The following is a 26,321-nucleotide window of genomic DNA, read 5'->3' as shown; positions in this document are numbered from 1 at the left end:
CTGGCGATGCTCCGGTTATGGATGAGTTCAGCGTCGAGCGGCGCATCTAGTGGTCCCATCTATGGCCGGCGGGGTGGACCGAGGCGACGGCGGCTTCGACGCCGATGGACGGTAACATCGGGAAAGAATGGGCATGATGCTCCTGGTGCACCAGAGGAGGGATGAAGAGTGGAGGAGGGTCAGGGGGTTTCCTTGAGCTTGGTGGTGAAGTTATCTTGGGCAAAGGTGGACTAGAGAGGTGGGCGATGGAGAGGGCCGAGCGGCGGACGCCTCACCGGAGACGGGGAAGGAATACCTCCCTGCTCGATGTAGAGATGCAGGGGGTCGATTGAGAGTGAGGGAGGCCGAGTGGCGAGGAGAATCGAGGCCGAGGCAGCTTAAATAGCCGAGGGGAGGGGTGATGCGCTGGCTGCCGCCGTGAACGCGTGGCCAGAGCCGCAGACGTGTGGGCACACAAGCAAGCTCGGCAGTAGGCGACGGGAGAGGAACAGGGGGTGCTCACGGGGCAGAGGAGGCCAAGGGGCACGGGGAGGAAGAAGCCGAGGCGCGAACAGAGCCGAACGGCCACTGCTCTCCCGTGGGCGTGCGGCGGCGAGCGCCGAGGAACAAGCTACAGGAGGGCGAGAGGGGTGCAGGGTGAAGGCGACGACGAGGGGAACCTCCTAGACATGCACGGGCACGAAAGAACGACGAGAGGGGGAGGGGCCGGAGCTAGGCGACGTCCTGGACGCGGCCAAACGCTGCAGAGCACGTGCACCGCCGCGCCAACAGCGCGGTCACCGCGTGAACCGGGGCATCCAATCTCTCTGGCACCCAAAACGTTGTCTAGCTGATATTCCTTCCAAGATAGATCATTTATGAGGTTATGGCTTGATCAGGGGTACTGTGGTTAGATGGGAGTGATCACCTGTGTAGCAAACTTGGCTGCAATGATGTGCTCAATAGAGAGGGGCTATAGGCCAAATATGATATCGGGGAGGTTTAGATTAAGAAGGACTATGATCCTATGGCTTTTGGAGTAAAATGGACCATAAACTAATATAGTTGTTGTGCAACTGCCATTATGGTCCAGAAACTTGATTTGGATGATGCACTCACATAGAGTATCCACTTGAGCTGAAATTTGGCAAGGCCTAAGGATATGGACATATGAATGCCGTAAAAATTTCATACCAAATGGACTTGCCAAAATGATACTTGTTTCATAAACATCCTCTCTATCCAGAAACTTGGAATAATTTTGGAAAGAAAATGGCTTGTTGAAATGATCCCAAATTTGATGGATAGAAGTGATATTGGTAGGAGCATGATCTGGTAATTTCTCAGAATTAATGGAGCAATACAATATACTTGCTTCACAATCTGGAAATATTAACAGAATCAAAGATTTGATGTTGTGCTTACATAGATGATTGGATGGAGCTGAAAATTGTAGGAGTGTGATAATATGAGCACATGAAGGAGTGTGCAAAATTTCAACTCATTTGGATACTCCTAGCTAGTACTTCCTTCACAATGGCTTCTATCAGACAGAAACTTTGAAGATGAAGGGGTGCCGAATGTCCGAGGCTAATACCAAATAGATATCGCACCAACACCTAACATCTAATGCCGGATGCCCTGTCCAAGCTACAATACCTGGACCGGGTTACACACTGGTCTGACACACTTTCAGTGGGCACCACATGCACACGCTGCAAGGGCTGTCGCCACCGTCTTCCACCGATCCATCTTCAGAGCAAGTACTGATGCATCGACCTTGCTAGGCCTGCCGTCAACGCCGCCACGGCGCCAAACAGGCACACAACCCTGTGCTCGTCCACCCAGCGCATCCGTCGTCGGGACCCAACTGCACCATGCCGCCAATACTCGTCGTCATCAATGCGGCAGACACAACGCTGCTCCTCCTGCCAACCTTCACACCGTCGCTGCTGCTGGAACTACGCGAAGCCCACCACCCATAGCATCTCTCGCTCGAACATCTGAGCCTCCCAAGACAGCGCCTCCATGGAGGGTACGACGCACAGGACGCCGCCGCCCAATCAAGACTGAATTTTGGACTTTCATCCGGGAGGGGTTCTGAGGTGGATAGGAGGGACCTTGGCTTCGCCTCCAGGGAGGGTAACGGCATCGAGGGACGCCGTCGATGTCGGGTCAGACTAGCCGACCAAAGTTTCCTCCGGTCCCTAACCTATACCACCAAACCTCCGTCTGTTCCGGATCCGGCAGCGAGCCATGAACCGAAACCAGCAGAGACAAAAGTGCCATGGGGATCAACCCACCAGGAAGGAGGATCGAGAAGAAAAGACGCCGTAGATCTCCAGGTACCGGATCCAATGATCCGACGTGGCCAGCGGCGAAGACCACCACCCTGCGCCGGCCGACAGCGTCCAAGCATCGGATCCAGAGGGATCCGGCCTGAACACGGCGGCGCCCACGACCACCCGTTCTGCACACCACGTAGCCACCACCTCGCCATGAACTCGCATACAAGCCACCGCCGCCGCATCGCGCCGCTGCCGCCAAGATGCACACCCGCCGCGCTGCCGGACCTCGCGCTAGCCCGACACCTCCTCGTGATCTGGCCGTCCCACACCGGTCGAGACGCTCGAAGGAGGGAGAAGTCCCGCCGCCGCCTTGCCAGCCAGGCTTTGCCCGGTGTCGCTGCGGACGGTAGCGAGGAGGGAAGGTAGGCGGACGGGGTCAAGAAACGGCGGCTAGGGTTTCCCCCCGGGTCGCCCATGGGGGCGACACGAGGGGGTCGAGCCCCACCAAGCGGACCACTTGGTCTCACAACCATCTTTTTAGATGGCCTCAGGACTTACAACCATATTTTCAGATGGCCTCACAACGTTTGTCTTGTTTCTAGCACACAAATGACATAACCCGCGAGATAGAACATCAGACAAACATGACGCTTCAGGCCAGCAGGCAGCAACGAGCGCCATGTTTTTAAAATAAGGCTAAAGATTTTTCATTTTCATTGATTAAGAGAGGAGTTTTAACAAAGATCCGCCAAGTGGGTAGAAGAGAGTCTACTCTCGCGGCATCACATCTACTAGATCGGCAACGCGCCTTGGCGCAGGGTGCCTGTCCCAACACGTGGTCAAGCGATTATTAAAGATCAAGCATTAGTGAGAAGGCAAGTTTAGCACATTTATTCAACATAAGAACTGATTTACTGGTTCAAGATTAAAAAAAATCATCATTCACTCTGCACCACAAGCAAGACAACATCAAGTACAACACGGTCATGAGATTATAAAATATAATCTATCACAAAAGCAAGCAACATTGGGTTCAGTACAGTCAAGAGATTACATGGCATGATGCTTTAGTAAAAAGGTAAGTTTACCACATGTATTCGACATGACAATTGTTTTCTGGTACATGGGAGAAAGAAGAAACATTCAACACGATCATGATGAGATTATAAAAGCTAATAAGAGAACAACAGGCAATGGAGATGCTAAAACTATACAATACTACGACAATAAGTAGACCCTAAATTCAACTCTTAATGGTTCAACATTCCTCAATGATTCATTATTGGCCAGCATCGACAGCGGTAAGAAAACTCGGTCAATTCGCCACAACAAATACAATCTAAGGATAAGCCATAAAAAATAGACGTGTTCCCAGTTTTCCCGATTCACTCTTCTTGCTCCACTTCTTGACATGGCTTGAGCATCGACAATTTCCTCTCCAACCCACCTTTGCAAGTACAGTTTCTGTAGGTTAATTCCATTGGTGTATTTAACAATAATAAATAGGAATATACTCAAATTGATAGTTTAACTGAAAAATCTACAAAGGATACATTTCATGGATGTGGTACCCACTTCAGCTTTGTATACAATGGTGCGGGGGGCAATTTAATTATAGGAAAACAGGTTGAATTTTGAACCTGTTGGAACATGAGGTCTATGGTTGTATGCCATTTTTATATGCAGGGAGATAGACCGACATTATTATCATATATGGGTAATAAACAAAATGGTTGTAAGCCATGTTTACAGCTCAAAACTCATGGATTTTGCTATCTATGATTTAGCAAGAAACATCCAACATCTTAAATTGCCAGAACATGGATCAAGTATCTAAAACTATTTATTTTTTCAAGGGAAGTATCTAAAACCTTCACTCAAGCGAAGAAATAATCCATGCAAACTGAAGGGAAATAAAAAAGGGGCAACGGAATGAAAGGGGTACAATTGTATGCCTAATCATGATCTCAACATATGTGACTTTGGTACATGTATTTCTTTGATCATTTTTCATTTGAATAATCGCGATCTTAAAATTATGATGGTTCAGTTTGATTATAATCAAATAAATTAACCAGCTATGCAAGCATGGTGGTTATCAACAGAGAGCCACATTACACCAGTTCTAAATTTCATGATACGTGCTTACTATATTTTTCTAAGATTGGCATGCATCTTGTTAGAACGATGAAATACATGTATACGCCAGCAGCTAGTGCTCACAGGGGAACTGAATTATGTCGATGCATCGCCAATATATATTTTACTGAATATATATGGTGGATTTACTTTGTTTTTTCAGCTGGCATGGACAAAAGTTCTAAAACTGACTTATATGCTACAAAAATATTTACCAGAATTGCCAGGTTTTCCACCGTGAGGATTCTTCCATGCAGGACAAGCTAGGCGAAGAGCTTGCATTTGGGGGTGGCCTGTGCTTTCCAAACCTTAGCAGAGCGGAAAGGCACCAAGATCCAGTTGCTTTCTCATTCGTGAGTAATCCGCATGCCGGTGATGTTTGAGAGGCTCCCCCGCCTCCGGACTCTTGTAGGGAAAAGCCTTGTGTAAAGTATTTGTAACACTCTCTCTTCTTCTACTTGAAAGGCAGCGCTCCTGCCAGTTTATCGAAAATAAATAAAAGCAAGGCACAAAGATAGCCCAGAATAACCAATCTATTTGATTCTAATATTGTATAGTAACAGATTACACATATAGATAGCTTTGGTTAAACGCCTTATCATGTGACTCGCTCAAGCATAGCGCCATAATGACCTGTTCAACACCGACTGCTGAAATTTTCAGTATAATCATGGAGTGTTAGAACTATATCTAAATCGACAGGAAAACCTTGCACCAGGCGTGGAAGTGCAGTGAAGTTAGCTTCTCGGAGTTGACTTGACCCATGCTGATATTAAGGCTCTGGCTTTGACCAATGTAGCAGCCACGATTGACAGCCATGCCAAGAACAATTTTCTGCTTGATATCCCAAACAGTCCTGGTTCAATTATAAACGTTTTGAAACTAAAGCATTGGGTGTTCATATTTCACGTACGACAAAAGGACAGACAAAAGTTACACAACGGAAGAAATGGAAAGTGAAGCAACACAAATAGATGCTTTTAATTTAAAACATACAGTGTGCGGTTAATATTACCTGAAAGTGAGAATTATTCAGACAACCTGCAATCTGGCGGAAAAGAGGAACCATGCATTTCTGAAACTCCGCAGGCTGTGTAGCTTCTAGTATCTCTTCCAACTCTCCCAAACACATCACCTCCTTGGTGTTGTTTCTGATGGGCCAATATTTCAGTAGGCCCGTGATAACTGTGTATGGAAGCTTGCAATCTTTTTCGACAAACTGGGTAATACAGTAAGACAACTGTTGATGGTGCATTGCAATGCACTTGGCTTGTGAAGTGGAATCAAGGCCCAGGTAAGGAACAATTCATGCTCTTCCTTAAGTGGCAATACGAATCCGTTGATGACGCTCCCTAAGATCTGCAGTAGCTTAAGGACAATGCTTGAACGGGCATGAATTGTTCCTTACCCGGGTCACGAATACTAAGTGTGTTGTTACAAGTACAAATATTTTTTTAATCAATCATTTGTACATCTCTAACCTCTACTCTCTAGCCATGATTACATTGTAACTATGAAGTTCTTAACTTTCTCTTCTTATAATTAGAACACAGCACACTACCTTGATATATCCCCTTATTGATAGAGATCCTAAAAAACATCAAGCACATAAGCCTAAAACAAAACAGTGGTGATTACCTTGGAAAAAGATCACTTTGACCCCTGTCTTTCTACATTAATGAATGAACCAAATTCTACTCTAGATGGCCACATCTTGCCCATTCATATTTTTTATAAGGTGTGTTGACCGGGTAACCAACTTTTAGTTCTATTAGGTACTATAAGCATTGGTCGATGCAACATCAATGAGAAAAAATGGTTCCTTAAATAGAGAAGCTTTTTGGAAAATTCACATGGAGAAAGCAAGGAATCTCATCATGCTGCCGAGGTAAAGCATCTGACAACCCAAAAGGGACAACATAATAATCATGAAGGAGAAATGCCAAATGAGACCATAGAAAAAGGAATGCAAAAAGAGAAACCAATCAACTTAAGAGGAGAGCCAGGTCTCGCCTTGGCATACGTTGCCCGGTCCATCCCGTTAAGCGGTGAGGCGGAGGACCACAGTACATAATTTATTAGACTACAGAGAACTACAATATCACAATAATTTAAAGAAGCAATTGTATGCCTAATCATTATCTCAATAGATGTGACTTCGGTACATGTATTTCTTTGATCATTTTTCATCCGAATAATCAGTACTTAATATTATGATGGTTTAGTCTGATTATAATCAAATAAATCAACCATCTATGCAAGCATCATAGTTATCAACGGAGAGACACATCACGCCAGTTTTAAATTTCATGATAGGTGCTTACTATATTTTCTAAGATTAGCTGCATCTTATTAGAATCAAGAAATACATGTAAAAGCCAGCAGCTAGTGCTCCCAGGGGAACTGAACCATGCTTATGCAGTGCCATGAATATCTAAATATATATTATACTGACTATATATCATGGATTTACTTTAGTTTTTCAGCAGTCGTCGTCAAAAGTTCAAAACCTGACGTATATTCTACAAAAGTATTTACCTGACGTGATCTAGTGTGTTGTTGCAAATACAAATATATATTTCCAATCAATCATTTGTACATCTCTAACTTCTACGATCTAGTCATGATTACTATGTATACTTACCGAAGCCATAAATATGAACAATTTCAAAATTGAGCGAGTGAGCTTATATGTGTCTGCAGTAAATTTAGAACTATCTACCTGAATCAGTGCCCTAGAAAAGATGTTTCAGAAGGCACAACTACGATTTTACTATAGCGCGAGATGTGATTATAATCACATACCGAACCAAGGTGGATCCTGGTTAAAATGTTTTCGGAAAGATCTAATTTATGCAGGACACAATTGAGCTACTCCCTTTGGACTAAACGGAAGCACTAAACATGGCCATAACAGAGAGAGAAAGAGAGTGCAGCATCCATAGATAAAAATATGGGCAGAGGGGGGGTAGTAAGTCACAAATGGATCTTTTAGAATGATTTATAGAAAAGGCATTTGGGCATGACTTAGTAAAATGTAAGTGGAACTTGAAGAATAATATACTAAGAAAAGAACTCTTGAGAGACTAATTATCAAAATGGTTGAGCGATTTACATTAGTACCTTGGGTCTAGCTGCTTGCTCAGGTGTATCTCTTTGGTAATCCCTCTTTAATTCTGCCCACCAATCATCTGAAAGAAGAGACAAGTAACACATTTGAGTAAAACATATATACTATTAAAAATATTCTAGCAATTGTGTCCAACATGTCATGAGAAATATGGTCCAGAGAGCAATCCATACCGATTTTCACATATTTATAGCTCAGTTTCGCCAGACCGGTGTTGATCAATGCATCAGCTGAAGGAAATGAAAATAACAACGCAATTATTTAGCAATACAATTTGACGGCATATCAAACTCAAGATCGGACAGCCGGAAATCAATCCATAACATGCATCTGAAAACATTTCAACGAAAAAAAAGATCTGCACATGCATCTAATTATCATGGCATTAGCATTTCGCAAGACATGGCATTTCAGTCAATTAACTTCCGGGACATTTCCAATATGCAAAATAAGAGGGAATCTAGCTTGTCATTTGAGAGAGAGAGAGAGAGAGAGAGAGAGAGAAAGAGAGAGATGGACCTGCAAGTCATCGGCAGTCACTATGACGCCGACCTTGACGGCAACATCTGGTACGTGGTGGTGGCGATTCATGCTCCTTAGTCAGTACCTCACCACGCAGCAGCCTGCAAACCAAGACGTCGGAGAGAGAGAGAGCTAGCTCGAGTAGCAGGAAATATAGAACTACAGTTCATATAGACATATTCAACGCCTCAATGCTTAAATCCCAAATTGGGGAGTCCAGGAAATACAGTAGTGCTAAGCTGCAGATTGTTTGATTGTACTTCGTAGCCCTATGCAAAATGAAATGGCTGTACAAAACTATGTATAATTCTATTAACACAAGGTGGTGATTCAGACAGCCTCTCAAAGCCTTTCCAAAATAAGCCCCCCAAAATAATCAACCAAACTGGATGCGCTGAACATGAGAACCTGTCTAGAGATATGTCAAGATGCCTAGGGATATGTCAAGAAGTAGATCACACTAGAAGGCACACACACAAAGAACGGCACTGGACAAGAGAGTGGTATGCCTAGCCCGTTGTTCGTTCAGATCCTGAGGCACATCCAACACCGTGGACACATCCGACACCTCCAGCTCATCTGCGCAACCAAAATCCTGTCATCAGTCAATCCGCCGCTCTGAGTCCCCTAACCTGAACCATGAGTAAACAGTACCTTGCAAGGTATACGCTTACACAAGTCTTCTACATAGGGCATGCACCATAAAAGCAATAGGTGGAGATATTAAGCTACTAAAGCCACAGACAACAGCAAAGGAGCGATTTGGTCCTAGGCACAAGAACCAACAATCAACTAAATCATATCGAGTCTACAAGTAGTCCTATGCAGCAAGAAAAGCTTAACAGATTAATACATGTTATCCATGGTAATGTAATATGGCAGAATTGAACCGGCAAACACTCGACACATTTTTTGTTATCAGGGGCAAGTCCAGGACAAGCAAGGTATACGTGCAACAGGAATCTGAAAAAAAAACAGAGATTTGTAGCAACATAACGATGATGCGGACCTGCTTTTAAACATGGCAGGGCACATTCTTTAAAGGCAAGCCATACAAACATCAATCGTGTGATGGGTTGACTACAATTAGCAGAGGCAAGCAGTCAAACTAAACAGTCTGATACATGGTCGACCACAGAGCAAACATGTACAGGTAAAAAATGGCTACTCATGGGATCTGAACAATATGATACACGGTGGATTACACAGCAAGCATCGAAAGGGCTAAATGGACTACTCAACCACAAATCACTCGTTCTGTGCATCATAGATCAACAGCAGGCCCAATCACATAAAATCCTGGACAGATCTATAATAGGAATGTATTAGAGTTGACCAAGCAAAGGGGCTCACCTAGCTAGTCGGTGACGCCGTGGAGCGGAGATGCCGGACGTTGTTCATTAAAGGTGGAGAATTGTGTGATGTGCTCTCCTATCCTCTACAGCAGCTGTAGGAATACATCAATTGCTCTACTCCAAATCGAATTGAAGCACATCAGGAGCTGCAAGCTCATCCCCTCTCCTCTCCTCTGCTGCTACAAAAGAAGAGAGAGATTAGAAAGAGATAGAGAGGAAGAAGAGGAGGAGGAGGAGGAGGAAGGAGGGGCAGGGAATGAACCCACCAGAGGCAGAGAGGAGGCGCAGCCCCATGGCTGCCGGTGTCGGGCCAGGAGGGGATGAACTCTCCTCTTCTGCTGCTTATCTTGGCGGCATCGACGTCGCCCAAGCCCAAGGCCTGTTGCTGTGTCGCCTTGGCCTGCTGCTGCTGCTCCCCGCCGCCGCTGCCGCCGTCGCGCTCCTCGTCCTCCCTCCGCTGCTGCTCGTCGTCGTTGGGAGGGGGGCTCTGTTGCGGCGGATCTGGCCGCCGACGGCGCGGTTCGAGGCGGTGGGTGGCGGCGGCGGCGATGTGGGTGGGAGGAGAGGAGGCGCGTGGGAGGGGAGGGGAGAGGACGCACGCGGGAAGAGAGAGGAGGCGGCGGCTAGGGTTCAACACAGAGCGGCTGCCCTTTATAAACCTGCACGTGAAATGACCAAAATGCCCTCGGCGGGGCAAGGAAATTACAGGCGGTGGCAGGAACGAGAGGGTAACTATTCATTGTAGCAGTAACTTTTTTTATCCAACGACCAAGGTCTTCCAGGAGCGAGATCCGACGGCCCTAAACGCATCAAGTAAACGATCCGACGGCCGACAGTCGCTGAGCTCTGAGAAGCCTCAGGTTCTCCCTAGATACTTATATCAGGATTTCTTTCCCTAATTAAGAATGAAGCACGGACTGAGTCTGGCGGGTTCACCGTTGCGGCGTTTTTGCACAAAAGCCCCTATTATTTTGGGTATTCAATGCGCAATCCTCACAATAAGTTAACCCGAACCGGTACGCGTGAGGAAAGGAAAGGAAAGGAAATCAGCCCGCCCCCGCACGACAAATCCCATCTCCACCTCCTGCCACGCCCTTCACCGCGCGCCGCCACCGCCCACCCCGTCGGCGCACCTGCCCCGACCCGACCGGCTACACGGGGATGAAGCTCGAGCACACCTTCTGGATCGGCTCAACGCGGCGGGTCGAGCGGTTGGGGGTGGCACGGCTGCTCGATGTAGAACGGCGGCGGCGGCGGCGGCTGGAGCTTGCAGGGGGCGGATCCGTGCGTGGCAGGGGCTGGGGAGCCTGATCCGAATGCGGGGGTCGCCGTTGACGACGAGGAAGGCCAGAGCGCGGGATCCGGTGACCTAGCCAGGAGCTCGCCGGAGCCGGGCGACGGAGGGCGGGCGCGCGAGACGGATGGATCCGGCGCGGCGGCGCGAATTCCTTGCAGGTAGAAGCAGCAGCAAAAGGAGGAGGATGGGAAGGCTGTAGCCACCGCAGAGAAGAACGAGGTAAATGTAGGCCTGCACTTAGATGTGATTATGCAGTAAAATGTAATTTAGAGCCGAGGATTCTGTAGACGCACTTTGAATTGGAACTTATGTGGTTCAACTGTCTCAGGTATGAGCTCACCTAAGGTTGTTTCAATATTTGGATCTAGAACATCATGTCCATTGCTTATTCTTTGCTAATGCTGATGTACTGCTGTCATCATTTGGTAATTACGCTTTAGCAGGAGGCAAGGATTGACCTAGCCAAATTACCTCTCTGTAAACAGTATAAAAGGCAGTGTGATGTTCCCTATACAGAAGCCTTCCTATATAGTATGCACACACTTTTCGTTGTGTGCAAATAAAATCCAAACAATGTTTTTTTAGGGGAACAACGCTTTTGTTTTCATCCATTAAGGATAAGTAAAATATATGCATACAACATTATGGATAGGCAGTAGCAAGCAAGGCTCTGCACCGGTGAGTAGACGAACACTTCTTCCAAATTAAATTGAACTATCGTGTTTAGATGTTAGGATGATAGCTCTATTTATGTTGTGTCATTTACCAAGAATATTGTTTACAGAGATGTACTCTATAATTGTTGCTTAATGTGAAAAAAGATATTGTTTGTAATTTATAGTTGTGTTCCAGTCGGCAAGAGTCGATAGACGCAGTTATGGTTTTATTTTAATTTATGTGACACATCCTATACATGAAGCAAGTTTATTTTTTTGGGTTTTCATTTATTTGTTATCACTCTTTAATATTTAGTTATGCCCGATCTTCATCTTTTTATACATCACAACAATACCCATCCCCAACTAAAAGACATTATGCATTCCGTTGCAACGCACGGGCATATGTGCTACCCTGGTGATAATATGTTTCCTGATTCTTATAATTATTTAGTCGAGATACATTTGTTAGTTTCCTGATCATCAGTTACGTTTCTCTGGAACTACCTTTAGTACATTACGATGCATCTATTTGGTTTCCTGAACCTCATCCTAGATTGATCACATTTCTGTTCTGTAGTTAATGTTTATTTTATATGTCTTCTCCCAGATTGGAAATGCTCTTCAGCAGCCTGTTCTATGACTCGGCATCATCGGAGAACTTTTCTGGTCATCCCGGTGTTGAGAGATGCCCATTCCTGAGGAACATCAATGGAGCCACAACCTTTTCATTTTCTTCTGCTTTGCCTGTAGCTGTAAGATCTGCTTCTTATGTCGTTTGGTGACTCGGTGACCAAGGTAGTGCATTTTTCCTTGACAATTTGCGTTATTTTGCAGGCTCGGGGAAGCAAGGGCCTGATCTTTGAGGATGGACCAGGCTTTGAGTCGGCATTCAAGCTTTTCCATGGACAGGATGGGATAGTTCCCCTTTCAGGAAGATCATATGTGCCTGATGAGAACCGTAGTGAGATCACTGATGTCAATCCTGAACCTGCTCTGCCCTTTAATCCATTTGCTGCAAGAGTCGCTACCATAAGTCTATCAGCATTTGGACCATTCGGGTTTAACTTCTATAATGGCAAGGGCAAAAAGCAGAACAAGAAGCCCAACAATCTAGACCAGTCACACAAGAAGCCCAACAAGCCAGATCAGAATTCCATGAAAGTAATGCCTCTGTTTTTTCTTCATTCTCCCTCTTAATTTGCAATTGTCGAGTGATTTCTTATGGTCTAACTTTCCTGCAAATAAGAAACCTTGAGCCACATGACACACAGCTATACTGTAATAAAAATGTAAAATGTTATTAGTTGATTTGGAAATAATAAGAAACTGTTAGTACAACATAAAAGCCAAGTTCTGATTGGTTAAGTCTTCACTTCATTAACCACATTCAGATAGTCAACAAGGATGAATTTGACCATGTTTACAAGCTCTTAGATTACATCTTGAAGAAAAGGTAGTCTTAGTTTCTAGAGCATAAAATTGATGGAGGCTACTACCAAATTGCCACTGTTCCAATTTGGAAAGCATACAAGAATCTAATTACTCCATGTTTCAGTCTGTTAATTTGTTATTCAGACAATGCAATCTGTCACTGTTACTTTCATGGCCCCTTTTCTGCAAGGAACAAGGGAGATTTAGAATTCTATATCTATTTCTGAAGTGCCTTGGGATGGTTGGTGCTTCATTAGGCAAGAGGCAGAAGCTGGAGCGACAGCCGTGGTGCCGTGGAAGTGGCGAGTCATGGAGGCAGAGTTGGTCAGTGCAAAGTTGTGCGAAGCGAAGCCAGGCTACGCAGACAAGCAGGCCGAGGGCGAAGGCGGTCGGGTGCCACAGATGGAGGCGCTGGGACAGGGTGGTGAGGTGAAGAGGACGGGGTCGAGAGCAGCTACAGTGCGTGCATCTTGTCCCCTCCTTTGTTTTTTCACCAAGCCTACCTAAAATCTATCAAATTATTCAGGGTAAGATAGCCGAATACATCTACCTCTGGTTAATTTTATTTTTTTAACATGCAAGTACTTTATTCAGCTGATCGGGTCTTCTTTTACTTCCGTTCCTCAATTGTATTCATTGGCTGATCGCCATGCATCTAGAAGGTGATGTCCTGAAGCATCTATCAACATGGATTATAGACCGAATTATCAACAAGTATGGTGTTAGCCAGTGTTACCGTGCTCTAAAACTATGCAATAGTGATCTCAAAGAACCATAAATATCCAACATAGTGGTGGACTTTGGCATTTTGTGTTTCTGTTATGACTTTCCTTTGAATATTTTGTTAATTTTCTAATTAATCTTTTCTTACCAGCACTGTCAGAGTGTGATTCATTATAGAAAATTTGATTGAAGATCTCAATGATGGCAATTCTTTACATATGTATAGTTGTTCAGCTCCTGCTTTCTGAAACTATATAGGAAATTTGATTGAAGATATGATTGATGGCGATTCTAGGTCACAGTTGTTCAGCTCCTGCTTTCTGACCCATCAAATATTTTGGTATGCATTTATTTTCCCCTCATTAGTCAGATGCTTCCTGCCATTGGATTTACAGTGACATCATTCTTTATTTCAGAAAAGTGTTTGCTCCATCAGATTCACATAAAAAGAAATTGCACAACTGCATCATGGCTGTCCAGTATATGAAGGAAGCTCCGGTTCTGATATCTGATGCAGATGTAGTCAGAGTTTCAGCAGAATATATTCTTAATGGCGACAAGGAACTAATTCTTGCATTTCTATGGAATATGTTCATTCATATGCAGGTTAATCTACACATGTCGTTCAGTATCTCATTACTCATGTTGAAGTTTTATACTGTTTTATTTCACCTTTCGTTTGTACTGAAGAGGTGGACTAATGGACTGACTTTTGTATTTTTCACTCACTGCATAGGCAGCATTACAGTAGAGATATGTTGTACTTCTCAGCATTATGTTCTTCCCTCAGTCTGTTACTAATTATTACTCCCTCCGTCCGGAATTACTTGTCATCAAAATGGATGAAAATGGATGTATCTACAACTAAAATACATCTAGATACATCCATTTCAATGACAAGTATTTCCGGACGGAGGGAGTATGTTCTTTCCTCAGTCTAATTAGTTAGTGTTAGTTGCCAAAATCAGAAGGGCCGCGGTAGCGAATTTTTACTAAGCATGTGTATTCTTTGGGCTTTTGGTCATTCTGTAGGTGTCTTTACTTCTTAAAATTGCTAATGCATTTTTTTGCCCACTCAATTTTGACGGTTTCTCAAACCCGTTGCAACGCACGGGCTCTTTTGCTAGTATATATAAAAAGTAATATACGGTGAACCAAGATTAAGAGAATTAGAATAGAAATTCCACATTAATCAGAAAATACTAGCCTTTGATCTGGTGGGTCTCTTAAAATTAAGATTATATGGCCGTTCAATTTGTGTAACATACATAACGTGGTGGGCCTAAGAAAACAAACGTGCCATATGCACACATAAACAAGTGTATATTTTGAAGGAAGAAAATTTATTTGGTAAGTAAATCAACATACAGTATTAGGAAAGAAGAAAAAAGTGGATTGTCACGTCCAAATTTACAGCCCCTGACGTTAAAAAAAAACATACGTAGTTTAAGGAAGAAAAGTAAAAGAGGCCTAAGAAAACAAACGTGCCATATGCACACATAAACATGTGTATATTTTGAAGGAAGAAAATTTATTTGGTAAGTAAATCAACATACAATATTAGGAAAGAAGAAAAAAGTGGATAGTCACGTCCAAATTTACAGCCCCTGACGTGAAAAAAAACCGTAGTTTTAGAAAGAAAAGTAAAAGAACATGCCACGTTAGGAAGTTAGAAGAAAAATTGAACTGCCACGTCCAGAGTACATGAAAAAACAAAAAAGTTGGCTCTCCCAAAAAATCTAGACTCTTGGACGAAAAGAAAATAACGTGTTAAAACTGGGGTGTCACCTCCAACGTACGTCCCTCGACCTAAAAAACTACCCACTTTTTTTTTGACAGTATAAAAAACTACCCACTTAACGTGCCTCTGAGGAAAGATAGGCCAGCCACGTTACCTTTTTTTTTAGATGGAGCCAACCACGTTAGTTGAAAACAAAGGGCATGCATGTCCCATCTTCAAAAAAAAAGAGAGAAAAAAAGTGCATATGCCCATACACCTCAAAAAACATACATGATATAATGGGATTGTATTACTGCACAGTGCGGCCCCGCGCGAAAAGATGCACCAATACCGTCCTCATGGCATCATCCTGGCTTGAATCATGTCCCATATGTTTGTGTGTGGCACTGAATGATCACACGGTTCAGAGCCGGATGCGCTATGAGTGCATGCAAACGTTTTCGCGCAACCGATTAAAAACACAAATACATGATCATGTAAGACATGTTTTATTTATTCAAATGAAACTTAGCAGTTCAACGTAAAAAATTAGCCAGTTAGGTACATAAAATTATAACATTTTTGGATTGTACATAAAACATTGGAACATTTCCTGTGTCTTCAAAGTACTAACCTTGTATTTGTGGCTAGCCTTTTAAATTTAACATTTTATTTACTGGTAAGATGGCGACTAATACTATCTAATTTACAGATTGTAAAAAAATATTGGAACATTTCCGGTATCTTGCTAACCTGGTATTACTGGCTGGTGGATTAAATTTAAAGTTGAATGTACCGTTCATATATCAACATAGTTTAAAATTTAATTTGGCACAACATTGTTCTCATGGCACAAACTTAAATTTCTACTCATGATTATATGTCGGACAAATCGTGCAGGTCGCATTCTGGGATTTAATTCCACACAGACGATTAAATATCATAGTATGATATTTCCATCTAATAGATCAACAGCCAAACTACTACCTCCATGCGGGATTGAAGGTTCCGAGAGCCATGTACAGCGCGTTCTAATTTACAAGGCCACAACAATTAGTTTCCTTCGATTGCGCTGCAGTTCGCTCGGCTGACTACATGCAGCCAGTAAAAGCATTCCTTTCGTTACGTCTATGAGCATGCATGCAGCCAATAGAATTGCTGCCACTAATTAAGCCTAAACGCTTGCATGCAGTTTAATAGGGCTGCGCCTTGGTCCTACAGTATTGGCTTTCGGGACCTTTAAACCAGGTCCCATATGTGTACTAATCTAATATTCGAAAAAAATAAGCTACCATATAAGTTACAGAATATAAACTATGCTAGATGTACAAATGAATGACTACACGAAACTAACCAAAAGACAAAAATATTACTTATTGTAATACAGTGTAAAAATATATACGAATATTAAGAAACTATTATTTAAAGAAATGTTCCAATCAAAACTACATATGTTATTCTTACGAGAGAAAAGTCTCCATAGTGACCGACCTACGAAAAAAAAACTTTTTTACAAAATTTCACTACTGATCCAAGAGAAAACCATGGATGTCAGACGTTCTTTGTTTACATTAAAGTTCTATTCATTATGGTCACATACTAGCACACTGATTATACTTGGGGATAGTCTCGGGAATTATAACGTAAATGTAACATAGTATAAAAATAATGCCAAAAGGTGAACTAGATTGTATTGTTCAATTGGATTTCAGGGTGATCCGCTTTTGACAAAGACCAATTTCCGTAATCAACGTGCATGAAAACAGATCAAACGGTGCATGGAAGAGGAGGATCTCTTGGTGGTAATTACACATGTACACGTAGAATGGAGGAAAATAATACTGCTATAGAAATATCAATACAATGAAAAACATGTTTGTTGTTGAGAATTAGGCGTTAAGGTTTGAACTTCTTTACCCACAATTAAATCTGCAATATGTTTTATTTAAAGAATTTTAGGAAACAATGAATAATAACTATCATGAATTTTTACTACATAAATTATTTGATATGCGAAATTGAAAATCGTGCGATGTTTCCTATACATCACTGAATTTCAAAGTAACATAAATGTCATGTAAACTTTTCAAAAAAGAATTATGGCTCATGGGTTCGTATGTATTTTCTATGGTGCATTCAAACACCCTTTGTGTATAGGAGGATGTGTCACTGCAATACCACAAAATTCAATGACATGGATTTTGATTCTGGAACTGTGCCATCCTAGCATGCATAGTCGTGCTATATGACACGACAAATACATATGAGCAAGATTGTGAAATATACAAAACAAGGAACAACAAGGAGAGATTTTAAAAAATGTACATATAAATAGAAAACTCATAGTAGAATTTCTCTAATTCCAATTGTGAAATATAATTGTATTGTTAGAACCATTGAAAAGAAAATAATATGTTGAACATATTTATTTATTTAATTTTAGAAGCATATTCATACACAAAGAAGTTCTCATAATTTACGCCTTAAAGATAGTATCCAAGTCTAACTCCCCAAATATTTCACAACAGAATTTAACCGAGAGACAAAAAATCTTTAAAAGTTAATAAAAATGTATATTCGCTCCATTCAAGTGTTTACTTTGTTATTCCATTGAAAGATAACATAAAAATTATATCACCTCTGATAAATCTAACTAATGTTTGCAAACGTATAAATTTATATATGTGCATCTAACACCAATGGTCAATAATTTGAATGTTTATTTGCTTTTCGATCTTACATAGCATAATACAATAGGTTACTCCCAAACAATACACACGTCCATAAATATAACACATTACATTTCAAAATGGCATAATAGTAATTTACCCAGGAAATAAAAGACTATTATAGACACTGCCTAAATGTCATATTTATAGGGAAAGTTATTTATTGTGGTTATGGAATGGACTTACATATGGAATAATGTGAATATCCATGGAAGGATAAGTTTAATTTAGAGAGACTATCGATTGCCTAAAGAAGATGTCGTCTTAATATTTATAGGGAAATTTATTTGTTGTGGTTATGGAATGGACTTCCATAAGGAATGATTAGAATGTCCATGAAAGCATGAGTTCAATAAAGAGATACTATAGGTTGCCTAAAGAAGATGCCCTCGCATTTGCGAGGGCCACTCTGCTAGTTACACAAACTAGATCGGCAACGCGCCTTGGCGCGAGGGTGCCGGTCCAACCGATATGTCCAAACGGTGAAAGATCAAACCGCATGATGCATTAGTAGGAAAGGCAAGTTTAGCACATGTAACAGGACAACAACCAGCAGAGGTGCGGCAGAACGCATGATGCATTAGTGAGGGGGCTGTCAGTGAGAGACGTGGATAGAAAAAATACTGATTGCCTTATGACTGTGCAGTGAACTAATCATGCAAACTGTATTATTGAACGTATCAAACAGTCAATTGACTTTGTGCACGAAACACATATCAAACAATATAAACAATGCAGATATGCTATCAGAAATTAGTGCATATTTAATAGACCGGGTCATTTATTACTGGAACTGTAGAGTATTTAGATGACTGCTAATAATAGTATGTCGCTGCAGAAGGACATCAGGGTCAATCACAGTGGCAGGGCCATCAACACCAACAGGCACTGCAGGCCAAACCAACGTCACAGCTAAAAAGCTAAAATAACTGCAGAGCGAGCAAGCTACCTGTAAATCGACATACACTCATAATTATAGTACAACATCACAAGCCCATACAAACTCTGTAAAAAGCAAATAGCTTGAAAAGCGGCCTTCTCGTAAAGTGAGCAAGAATCTACACCGTCTTGAGCCCAAAAAACCTCCTCATACTCAGGGAATCGCTTTCAGGCACATCAATTTCGAGTTCGACTCCTCCGAGCATAAGAACCACAGCAAACACCCTGCCACCCACAAAATATAACCCAGAATAAGCCCACTCACTGAACTGAGCAAATGCTTTGAGAGAACGACAACATTGCATGATCTTTTTAACTGAACTAAGCACCTAACAGTTCTTCAGGATAAAACTTTAGAATTTGAAAGATGTCGTTATGGCTGCAGATATATAGGATATTTGCAATGTGATTATGTTATGGGCAATATTTAATTAGATCGTATGTCTCTTAACCTATTTCAGGTTACCTTCTTGCAATTAGAAATTGCCACTGCAGCCCCAACTATTGTGGCAGGACAGGGAAGATGAGGAGAAAGAGAAAGAGAGAGGTCAGCAAGGTTGCTCACATCTGTTTTGTTTTATGGGCATATTCAGGTACATGTGGTGCATACACAAAGAAACAAAGGTAAAACCTTCAACTAGACACACTTACATACACAAACAAACTACGGAATCCATCAATCTTATCCCTCTAATTAATAATCAAAGAAGCAGCAGGCTAATTGGGGGTACCGACCATGGGGCTCGAAGGGGTTCTCTTCAAGATGCACACAAGAGGCGACATCGTGGTCCTCGTACAACAGGGGTAGGCGATCTCTGGTCTGGCCGCTTTGGCGCCATCCATGTCCAGCTCCTTCTTCCCCATCCATCCATGTCCAGCTCCTCCTCCTACACCGCAATAAAAGAAAATCTAAAGTAAGAATATAATAAATAATTTCCGGCAGTATGTGGTTTCTCCATGAAAAAAACAAATATACAAAACCACATCTATACAAATATACAGAACCACATGAGGAAAATGAAATATACAGTACCACATCTATACACATGCTGCCGTACTAATGAACAAACACTTCCATATATACATCAGGGGTTTGCATATGTTACAATCAGCCATCTAAAACAGTCTGAACATGAACCTAACTTCTATTGGATAATTCAATGTTGTGTTGCATATACAATAGCTAGCAGCTACTATACTTCAACTAATAACCAAACCTACAGTTGTCTGCTCTCTGATATCATTTAGGGGAGTATGCATGAATCTTGCTTTGATTATCGTTAGAGAGAGAGAGAGAGAGATTAGTACCAAAAGGCCTTGCTCAGGCAACCAGCAAGGCATCATGTTGTGTTTCCCCTAGATACCATGAAGCACAAGCAACTAATCGTAGAAGTAGACACAAACTCGGTTCCTAGGCTCGAAATGCAGGGCTAGCAACTGCTCACCTGAGCTCGAAGTATTCCGTCGTTGGGTCATGGACGGTAACGCGGTTTGTTGTGAGTCTTCTACTTACCCATGGTTGAAGCAAACTGCAAGATAAAAGTGAACATGTGTGCGATATAATTTCTAGTCCAGAGGTAAGTTGGAAAATATCATATGTCATGATTCTTTTTAACTCAACTGAATCTCCAAGATTATGCCAATGATATAAGAAAGAAGTCATTGGATACATAGTAAAATAGAGAGACTTTGAGCTTAAATTAGTTGAGCAAACACATTTTGCACTAAAGGCTTGTTTCCTATTTCAGTTCATATAACCTCTTTTCCTATCCAATATTGATCATCCAATTAACAGTATCAATGTTGCAATTGATAGTTACGAATGTGGCAAGAATACATGCACTAAGTAAACTGAAAGGAACTCAAGCTTTATATTTTGACCAACTGGTCTGCACTAACGTAATCTCTTGTTAATTCATATATCCAAATGGAACCATCTTGAAAGTAAAATCTCAACGACAAACCTACATAATCACTAAATTCATACACATCAGAAAAAATTACCACAGATGGTAGTGCATTATTTAAGTTCATAGATGATTGTCAAATAACATGGACATTACTTAATATTCTCATGAGTTTATTTTAGTAAGAATATACATAATAATAGAGATTCTACCTCGGCAATTAAACAATAAGTTTCTCAGCAGTAGAGAAGTTTCAACCAATGTGAAGAAGAGAATAGAGCAAAGCACTCACTACATGAAAAACACATACAACTTTTTACCTTCAGAAGTTGTCTCGTTGGTTGTATCCTTAAAGCAGTGGAAAATAATAAATCTTTGGTGCAATCAAATTGCCGCATTGGTTGTATCCTTAAAGTAGTGGAAAATAATAAATCTTTGGTGCAATCAAATGACCAAATAGAAAAGGCCTACACAAAATAACATTGTATTAGAAATAAATATGATCCATGTGGTACCAGCAATCTGTAAGCATTAAGAATAAATATCCTATCTTGCCTAAAAATACAATAATTGCAGGTTACCTATTAATGCTGCCCTTCAATTATTCACATACATCATTTAAGCCCTTCTTCTCGGAATATGGAACTCTGTATCCAGCCAAAGGAGATACAAATGCATCAATGATTTGATGTTCATCACACAAAGGCCAAGTTGAACAGAGCATCTTCATAGTATGGCTAAGCAAACCCAAAGGGCGAGAATCCGCTGACTTTTTGAGGGACTTTGAAGGACTGGCAAGAGAAATGGTTTTGAAAATAGAAGCCAGAGTGAGTGCATCATCAAAGGAGAAGCAACGTGCACATGTACACATAATATACCACATAAAAATCAGGAGCGCAAAAACATGTCTGAGCTCGCTGTGGGGAACATGCACGTACAGAAGATTTATATACATATAATATCACAACAAATGTCACAACAAAAATTAGTTACTTCGCCTTATCGATCTCCGCACACACACAGAGACCAATTACCTAACCAGCAGGCATAGCAAATTCTCAATCAATGGATTCTGCAAACAAAAAAATATGAGAACCAGTCTCCATAATCTGCCTGAATCAATGAATTGACCCGAACCAGGATTAAGAAACCATGTACAAAATTGAGTGCAGCAATTAACTACATAAATAGTGGCATGTGCTAGGCTAATCGGTGGTGACTGTTGTTTTAGCAGCAGACACATATGAATCTAGGAGGAGGGAGAGCAACAAGCTTACCAGGGGCAATGTGGTCGAGCAGCAGAGAACAACATCCCGTTCTTCCTGTACAATCCAGTGGCCCTTTTCTTCATGCACATCTACAAGAGAAGAGCAGACCAGATGTGAGCACTGGGGATTAGAGAGAGAAACTCGGAGAAGACGGACCTTGTCGAGCACACCAAAGAGTTGCGACCCGGGAAAGCAGAAGCACCGGGAGGACATGATGTACATGGCGTCGGCACAAAGCAGGTAGAAGCCGGCGAGGAAGAGGAGGGAGCCACAGCAGCGTCCGCGGCAGGACACCGCCGCCGCTCCTGATGGCTCAGCCACCCTTCATGGCCACGAGGTGCTGGCATAAGGAAGGTTCAGTCGCGATCCGTTGGGAAGGAGGAGGAGCCGCGAATGAGCGGCGGCGACGCGGGGAGCGTCGCATCAAGCGCCTGCTGCCAGTGCTCCTCGGCTGCGCGCACCGCCTGGCATCCGACTTGGCCGAACCCCTTGAGCACCCTGCACAAGAAAACATATAGGATTAATCAACATATAGCATGTGGTAAGAAATAGGATGGAGCTAAACAAAAGAGGACTGAAAAAATGTGCTTCCATGCTTGGAAACCCAGAAAAGAAATTAACACATTCTACTTCTAGATATGGATGGTTAGCTTGCGTCGACCTGCCCACATTCTACTTTCACATCATTGATCTATTTTGAATCTCAGCGGGGGTTGGACTAAAATCACAAGATTAATGCAGTGGTAGAAGTACCCACAAAACTAACATTTTAAACATAACTAATAAGGATCTCAAGGGACAGCTAGCAGCCGCAAGATCCCCAGCAAAAAGACCCTCTCTAAGCAAGACATAATTTCACCAACCTATATGTGAATATTGGTTTGATATGAACCGGAACAAAAATCAAGAGCCAAAACAGAGAGAAGTCAAGTGCATACAGAACCATGTTGAACACCATCAAACTTGATCATAATATATCTGCTCGATGTCCGGCAAAAATAAAATTGTTGAAAATTTTCATATGCATAAACTGGGAGCATATTGTTTCAGTTAACAATATTTATATAAGCATATATATTGTGCTCGGTAACCATAGGATATGCAGCATACCTATCTTCTAAAATTAAAATGTCCATATTCTGTTGTGAAATCAACGAAGCTGGCATATGGCTCCTGAAACCGATATATGAAGTAATTATTCCAGCAGTAGGGAACCACACCATAATAAATTGGAGGTGCCACAACCATGAACCAGTCCTTCTATATTGGCTTGAGCAGACATAACTTTTTTTACCACAGCCATATATATATGCATCATGGATTACCTTATGATTGACCGATTCAAAAGGCACAACTTAAGTGCTCATGTTCCTGAAATTTGAAGTAAGAAGTCACGACAGATTGACATATCTTCCTATCTACAGAAAAGCAAAACAAACATAATCTCACAATTAAATGGTAAACACTCAGAAAGGATCCAATCATCACAAGGGAATCGAGCACATATAACGAATGGATGGTAGAAATTAATGAACTGTAATAAAGTATGGCTAACAGGAGATTAGGAGGGCAGGGGCAATTCGGATTTGGAATTAATCTCAACAACCTATGGAAGGTGGGGATATAACCCAGTGATGCATCCCTTTGCTATAGCACCAATCGATAAAACAACAGCTTCCCGCTCCTTCCAGGACTCATCATCTGTCCGAGCCAAATTTTGCTACAAAATTGCAGAAGTTGATGTATGGTTATCCAACGGGTTCAAGAGCAGCACTAAATATTTTACCAAGCACCAATTATAACAGAAAGGCCTTAATCACACACCTGGGCCAAAAAATCCAATCGTACCATGGGTGAGATGGAAACTTCCAGACTGGAGCCTGAAGTAACAGGTTTCAGGGTTGGGATTTTACACCTTTGATAACAGTGCAGCTTTAGATAATAGTAGCTATTAAGTTATCTATGTAACTGACTACCAGCAGCCTACATCAACACAAATCATAACTGGCACACTTAAGCCACTGCCCTGAACCGTTTCTAAGGAGCCTGATGTACTCTACTTCCAATCTGAAGTAAGAAGTCATGACAGATTGGCACTACTATCAGCAACCAATCACACTACTCTCCCCTGGATTAGGAATTTTGAAGGCAAGGAAGGAAGGAGGGAGTATGGGGGGATTAGCTCACGTTGGTATAGAGCGCCACCCCTCTTGCACAGGTGGCCTTCTCCCAGACGACGACGCAGGTGCACCGTTGGAAATATGCCCTAGAGGCAATAATAAATTGGTTATTATTATATTTCCTTGTTCATGATAATCGTTTATTATCCATGCTAGAATTGTATTGATTGGAAACTCAGATACATGTGTGGATACATAGACAACACCATGTCCCTAGTAAGCCTCTAGTTGACTAGCTCGTTGATCAATAGATGGTTACGGTTTCCTGACCATAGACATTGGATGTTGTTGATAACGGGATCACATCATTGGGAGAATGATGTGATGGACGAGACCCAATCCTAAGCCTAGCACAAGATCGTGTAGTTCGTTTGCTTAGAGCTTTTCTAATGTCAAGTATCATTTCCTTAGACCATGAGATTGTGCAACTCCCGGATACCGTAGGAATGCTTTGGGTGTACCAAACGTCACAACGTAACTGGGTGGCTATAAAGGTGCACTACAGGTATCTCCGAAAGTGTCCGTTGGGTTGGCACGAATCGAGACTAGGATTTGTCACTCCGTGTAAACGGAGAGGTATCTCTGGGCCCACTCGGTAGGACATCATCATAATGTGCACAATGTGACCAAGGAGTTGATCACGGGATGATGTGAGTTACGGAACGAGTAAAGAGACTTGCCGGTAACGAGATTGAACAAGGTATAGGGATACCGACGATCGAATCTCGGGCAAGTAACATACCGATAGACAAAGGGAATTGTATACGGGATTGATTGAATCCTCGACATCGTGGTTCATCCGATGAGATCATCGTGGAACATGTGGGAGCCAACATGGGTATCCAGATCCCGCTGTTGGTTATTGGCCAGAGAACGTCTCGGTCATGTCTGCATGGTTCCCGAACCCGTAGGGTCTACACACTTAAGGTTCGGTGACGCTAGGGTTATAGAGATATTAGTATGCGGTAACCCGAAAGTTGTTCAGAGTCCCGGATGAGATCCCGGACGTCACGAGGAGTTCCGGAATGGTCCGGAGGTAAAGATTTATATATGGGAAGTCTTATTTTGGTCGCCGGAAAAGTTTCGCACTTTATCGGTATTGTACCGGGAGTGCCGAAAGGGGTCCGGGGGTCCACCAAGGGGTCCACCAGCCCCGGGGGGGCCACATGGGCTGTGGGGGGTGCGCCTTGGCCTATATGGGCCAAGGGAACCAGCCCCAAGAGGCCCATGCGCCAAGAGATAAGATAAACGGAGAGTCCTAAAGGGGGAAGGCACCTCCGAGGTGCCTTGGGGAGGAAGGACTCCTCCCTGGCCGCACCCTTCCTTGGAGGAAGGGCCAAGGCTGCGCCCCCCTCTCCCTTGGCCCTATATATAGTGGGGGGGAGGGAGGGCAGCAGAAATTCAAGCGCCGGCGCCTCCCTCTCCCTCCCGTGACACCTCTTCCTCCCCGCTTGCGCTTGGCGAAGCTATGCCGGGATCCCGCTACGTCCACCACCACGCCGTCGTGCTGCTGGATCTCCATCAACCTCTCCTCCCCCCTTGCTGGATCAAGAAGGAGGAGGCGTCCCCGCTCCGTACGTGTGTTGAACGCGGAGGTGCCGTCCGTTCGGCGCTAGGATCATCGGTGATTTGGATCACGACGAGTACGACTCCATCAACCCCGTTCTCTTGAACGCTTCCGCTCGCGATCTACAAGGGTATGTAGATGCACTCGTCTCTCTCGTTGCTAGATGACTCCATTGATTGATCTTGGTGATGCGTAGAAAATTTTGAATTTCTGCTACGTTCCCCAAGAGTGGCATCATGAGCTAGGTCTATGCGTAGTTTCTATGCACGAGTAGAACACAAAGCAGTTGTGGGCGTAGATGTTGCCAATTCTTCTTGCCGCTACTAGTCTTATCTTGTTTCGGCGGCATTGTGGGATGAAGCGGCCCGGACCGACCTTACACGTACGCTTACGTGAGACAGGTTCCACCGACTGACATGCACTAGTTGCATAAGGTGGCTAGCGGGTGTCTGTCTCTCCCACTTTAGTCGGAACGGATTCGATGAAAA

The 26,321-nt window shown here is 42.8% G+C and overlaps 1 protein-coding gene and 1 long non-coding RNA gene across 17 annotated transcripts; one reads left to right on the top strand and one right to left on the bottom strand.

The window, feature by feature from the left end:
• Nucleotides 1–3,498: 3,498 nt before the first annotated feature.
• Nucleotides 3,499–10,146, bottom strand: LOC123122809 (uncharacterized). 9 transcript variants are annotated; one of them, XR_006460389.1, is made up of 8 exons: nt 9,680–10,142; nt 9,412–9,589; nt 8,056–8,637; nt 7,710–7,766; nt 5,422–7,597; nt 5,115–5,262; nt 4,622–5,053; nt 3,499–3,714 (listed from the first exon to the last, which is right to left on the bottom strand). It is a non-coding gene; the product is annotated as an uncharacterized lncRNA (long non-coding RNA). The 9 variants fall into 9 exon arrangements; XR_006460390.1 differs by having other exon boundaries at nt 4,622–5,039; XR_006460382.1 differs by having other exon boundaries at nt 4,622–4,880; nt 4,975–5,262; nt 9,680–10,141.
• A 291-nt stretch (nt 10,147–10,437) lies between these two features.
• On the top strand, nt 10,438–14,293 carry LOC123122808 (uncharacterized). Of its 8 annotated transcripts, none has more exons than XR_006460379.1 (6): nt 10,438–10,929; nt 11,977–12,121; nt 12,204–12,530; nt 13,058–13,327; nt 13,782–13,863; nt 13,940–14,293. XR_006460379.1 is itself a non-coding variant. In XM_044543158.1 (4 exons), exons 2-4 carry the CDS (start codon nt 11,984–11,986, stop codon nt 13,226–13,228), a joined length of 636 nt encoding a protein of 211 aa, XP_044399093.1. In that variant the 5' UTR covers nt 10,439–10,929; nt 11,977–11,983; the 3' UTR covers nt 13,229–14,293. The 8 variants fall into 8 exon arrangements, 1 of the variants encoding a protein (XP_044399093.1); XR_006460378.1 differs by having other exon boundaries at nt 13,675–13,863; XR_006460380.1 differs by having other exon boundaries at nt 10,439–10,929; nt 13,819–13,863.
• The last annotated feature ends 12,028 nt before the right edge of the window (nt 14,294–26,321 follow it).

The sequence above is a fragment of the Triticum aestivum genome, chromosome 5D (genome assembly GCF_018294505.1).
Source record: "Triticum aestivum cultivar Chinese Spring chromosome 5D, IWGSC CS RefSeq v2.1, whole genome shotgun sequence".
In the NCBI taxonomy this organism is placed as follows: Eukaryota; Viridiplantae; Streptophyta; class Magnoliopsida; order Poales; family Poaceae; genus Triticum; species Triticum aestivum.
The sequence above is the reverse complement of the archived record's forward strand: the minus strand, read 5'-3'. Positions and strand labels throughout refer to the sequence as shown.

What these genes read in the sequence shown, in the direction of transcription:
- LOC123122808 (XM_044543158.1), top strand. Translation starts at nt 11,984, where the DNA reads ATGCTCTTCAGCAGCCTGTTCTATGACTCGGCATCATCGGAGAACTTT. An exon ending in CTTCTGCTTTGCCTGTAGCT is followed by an intron (nt 12,122 to 12,203) that starts GTAAGATCTGCT and finishes GTTATTTTGCAG; the next exon opens with GCTCGGGGAAGCAAGGGCCT. An exon ending in CAGATCAGAATTCCATGAAA is followed by an intron (nt 12,531 to 13,057) that starts GTAATGCCTCTG and finishes GTGCTTCATTAG; the next exon opens with GCAAGAGGCAGAAGCTGGAG.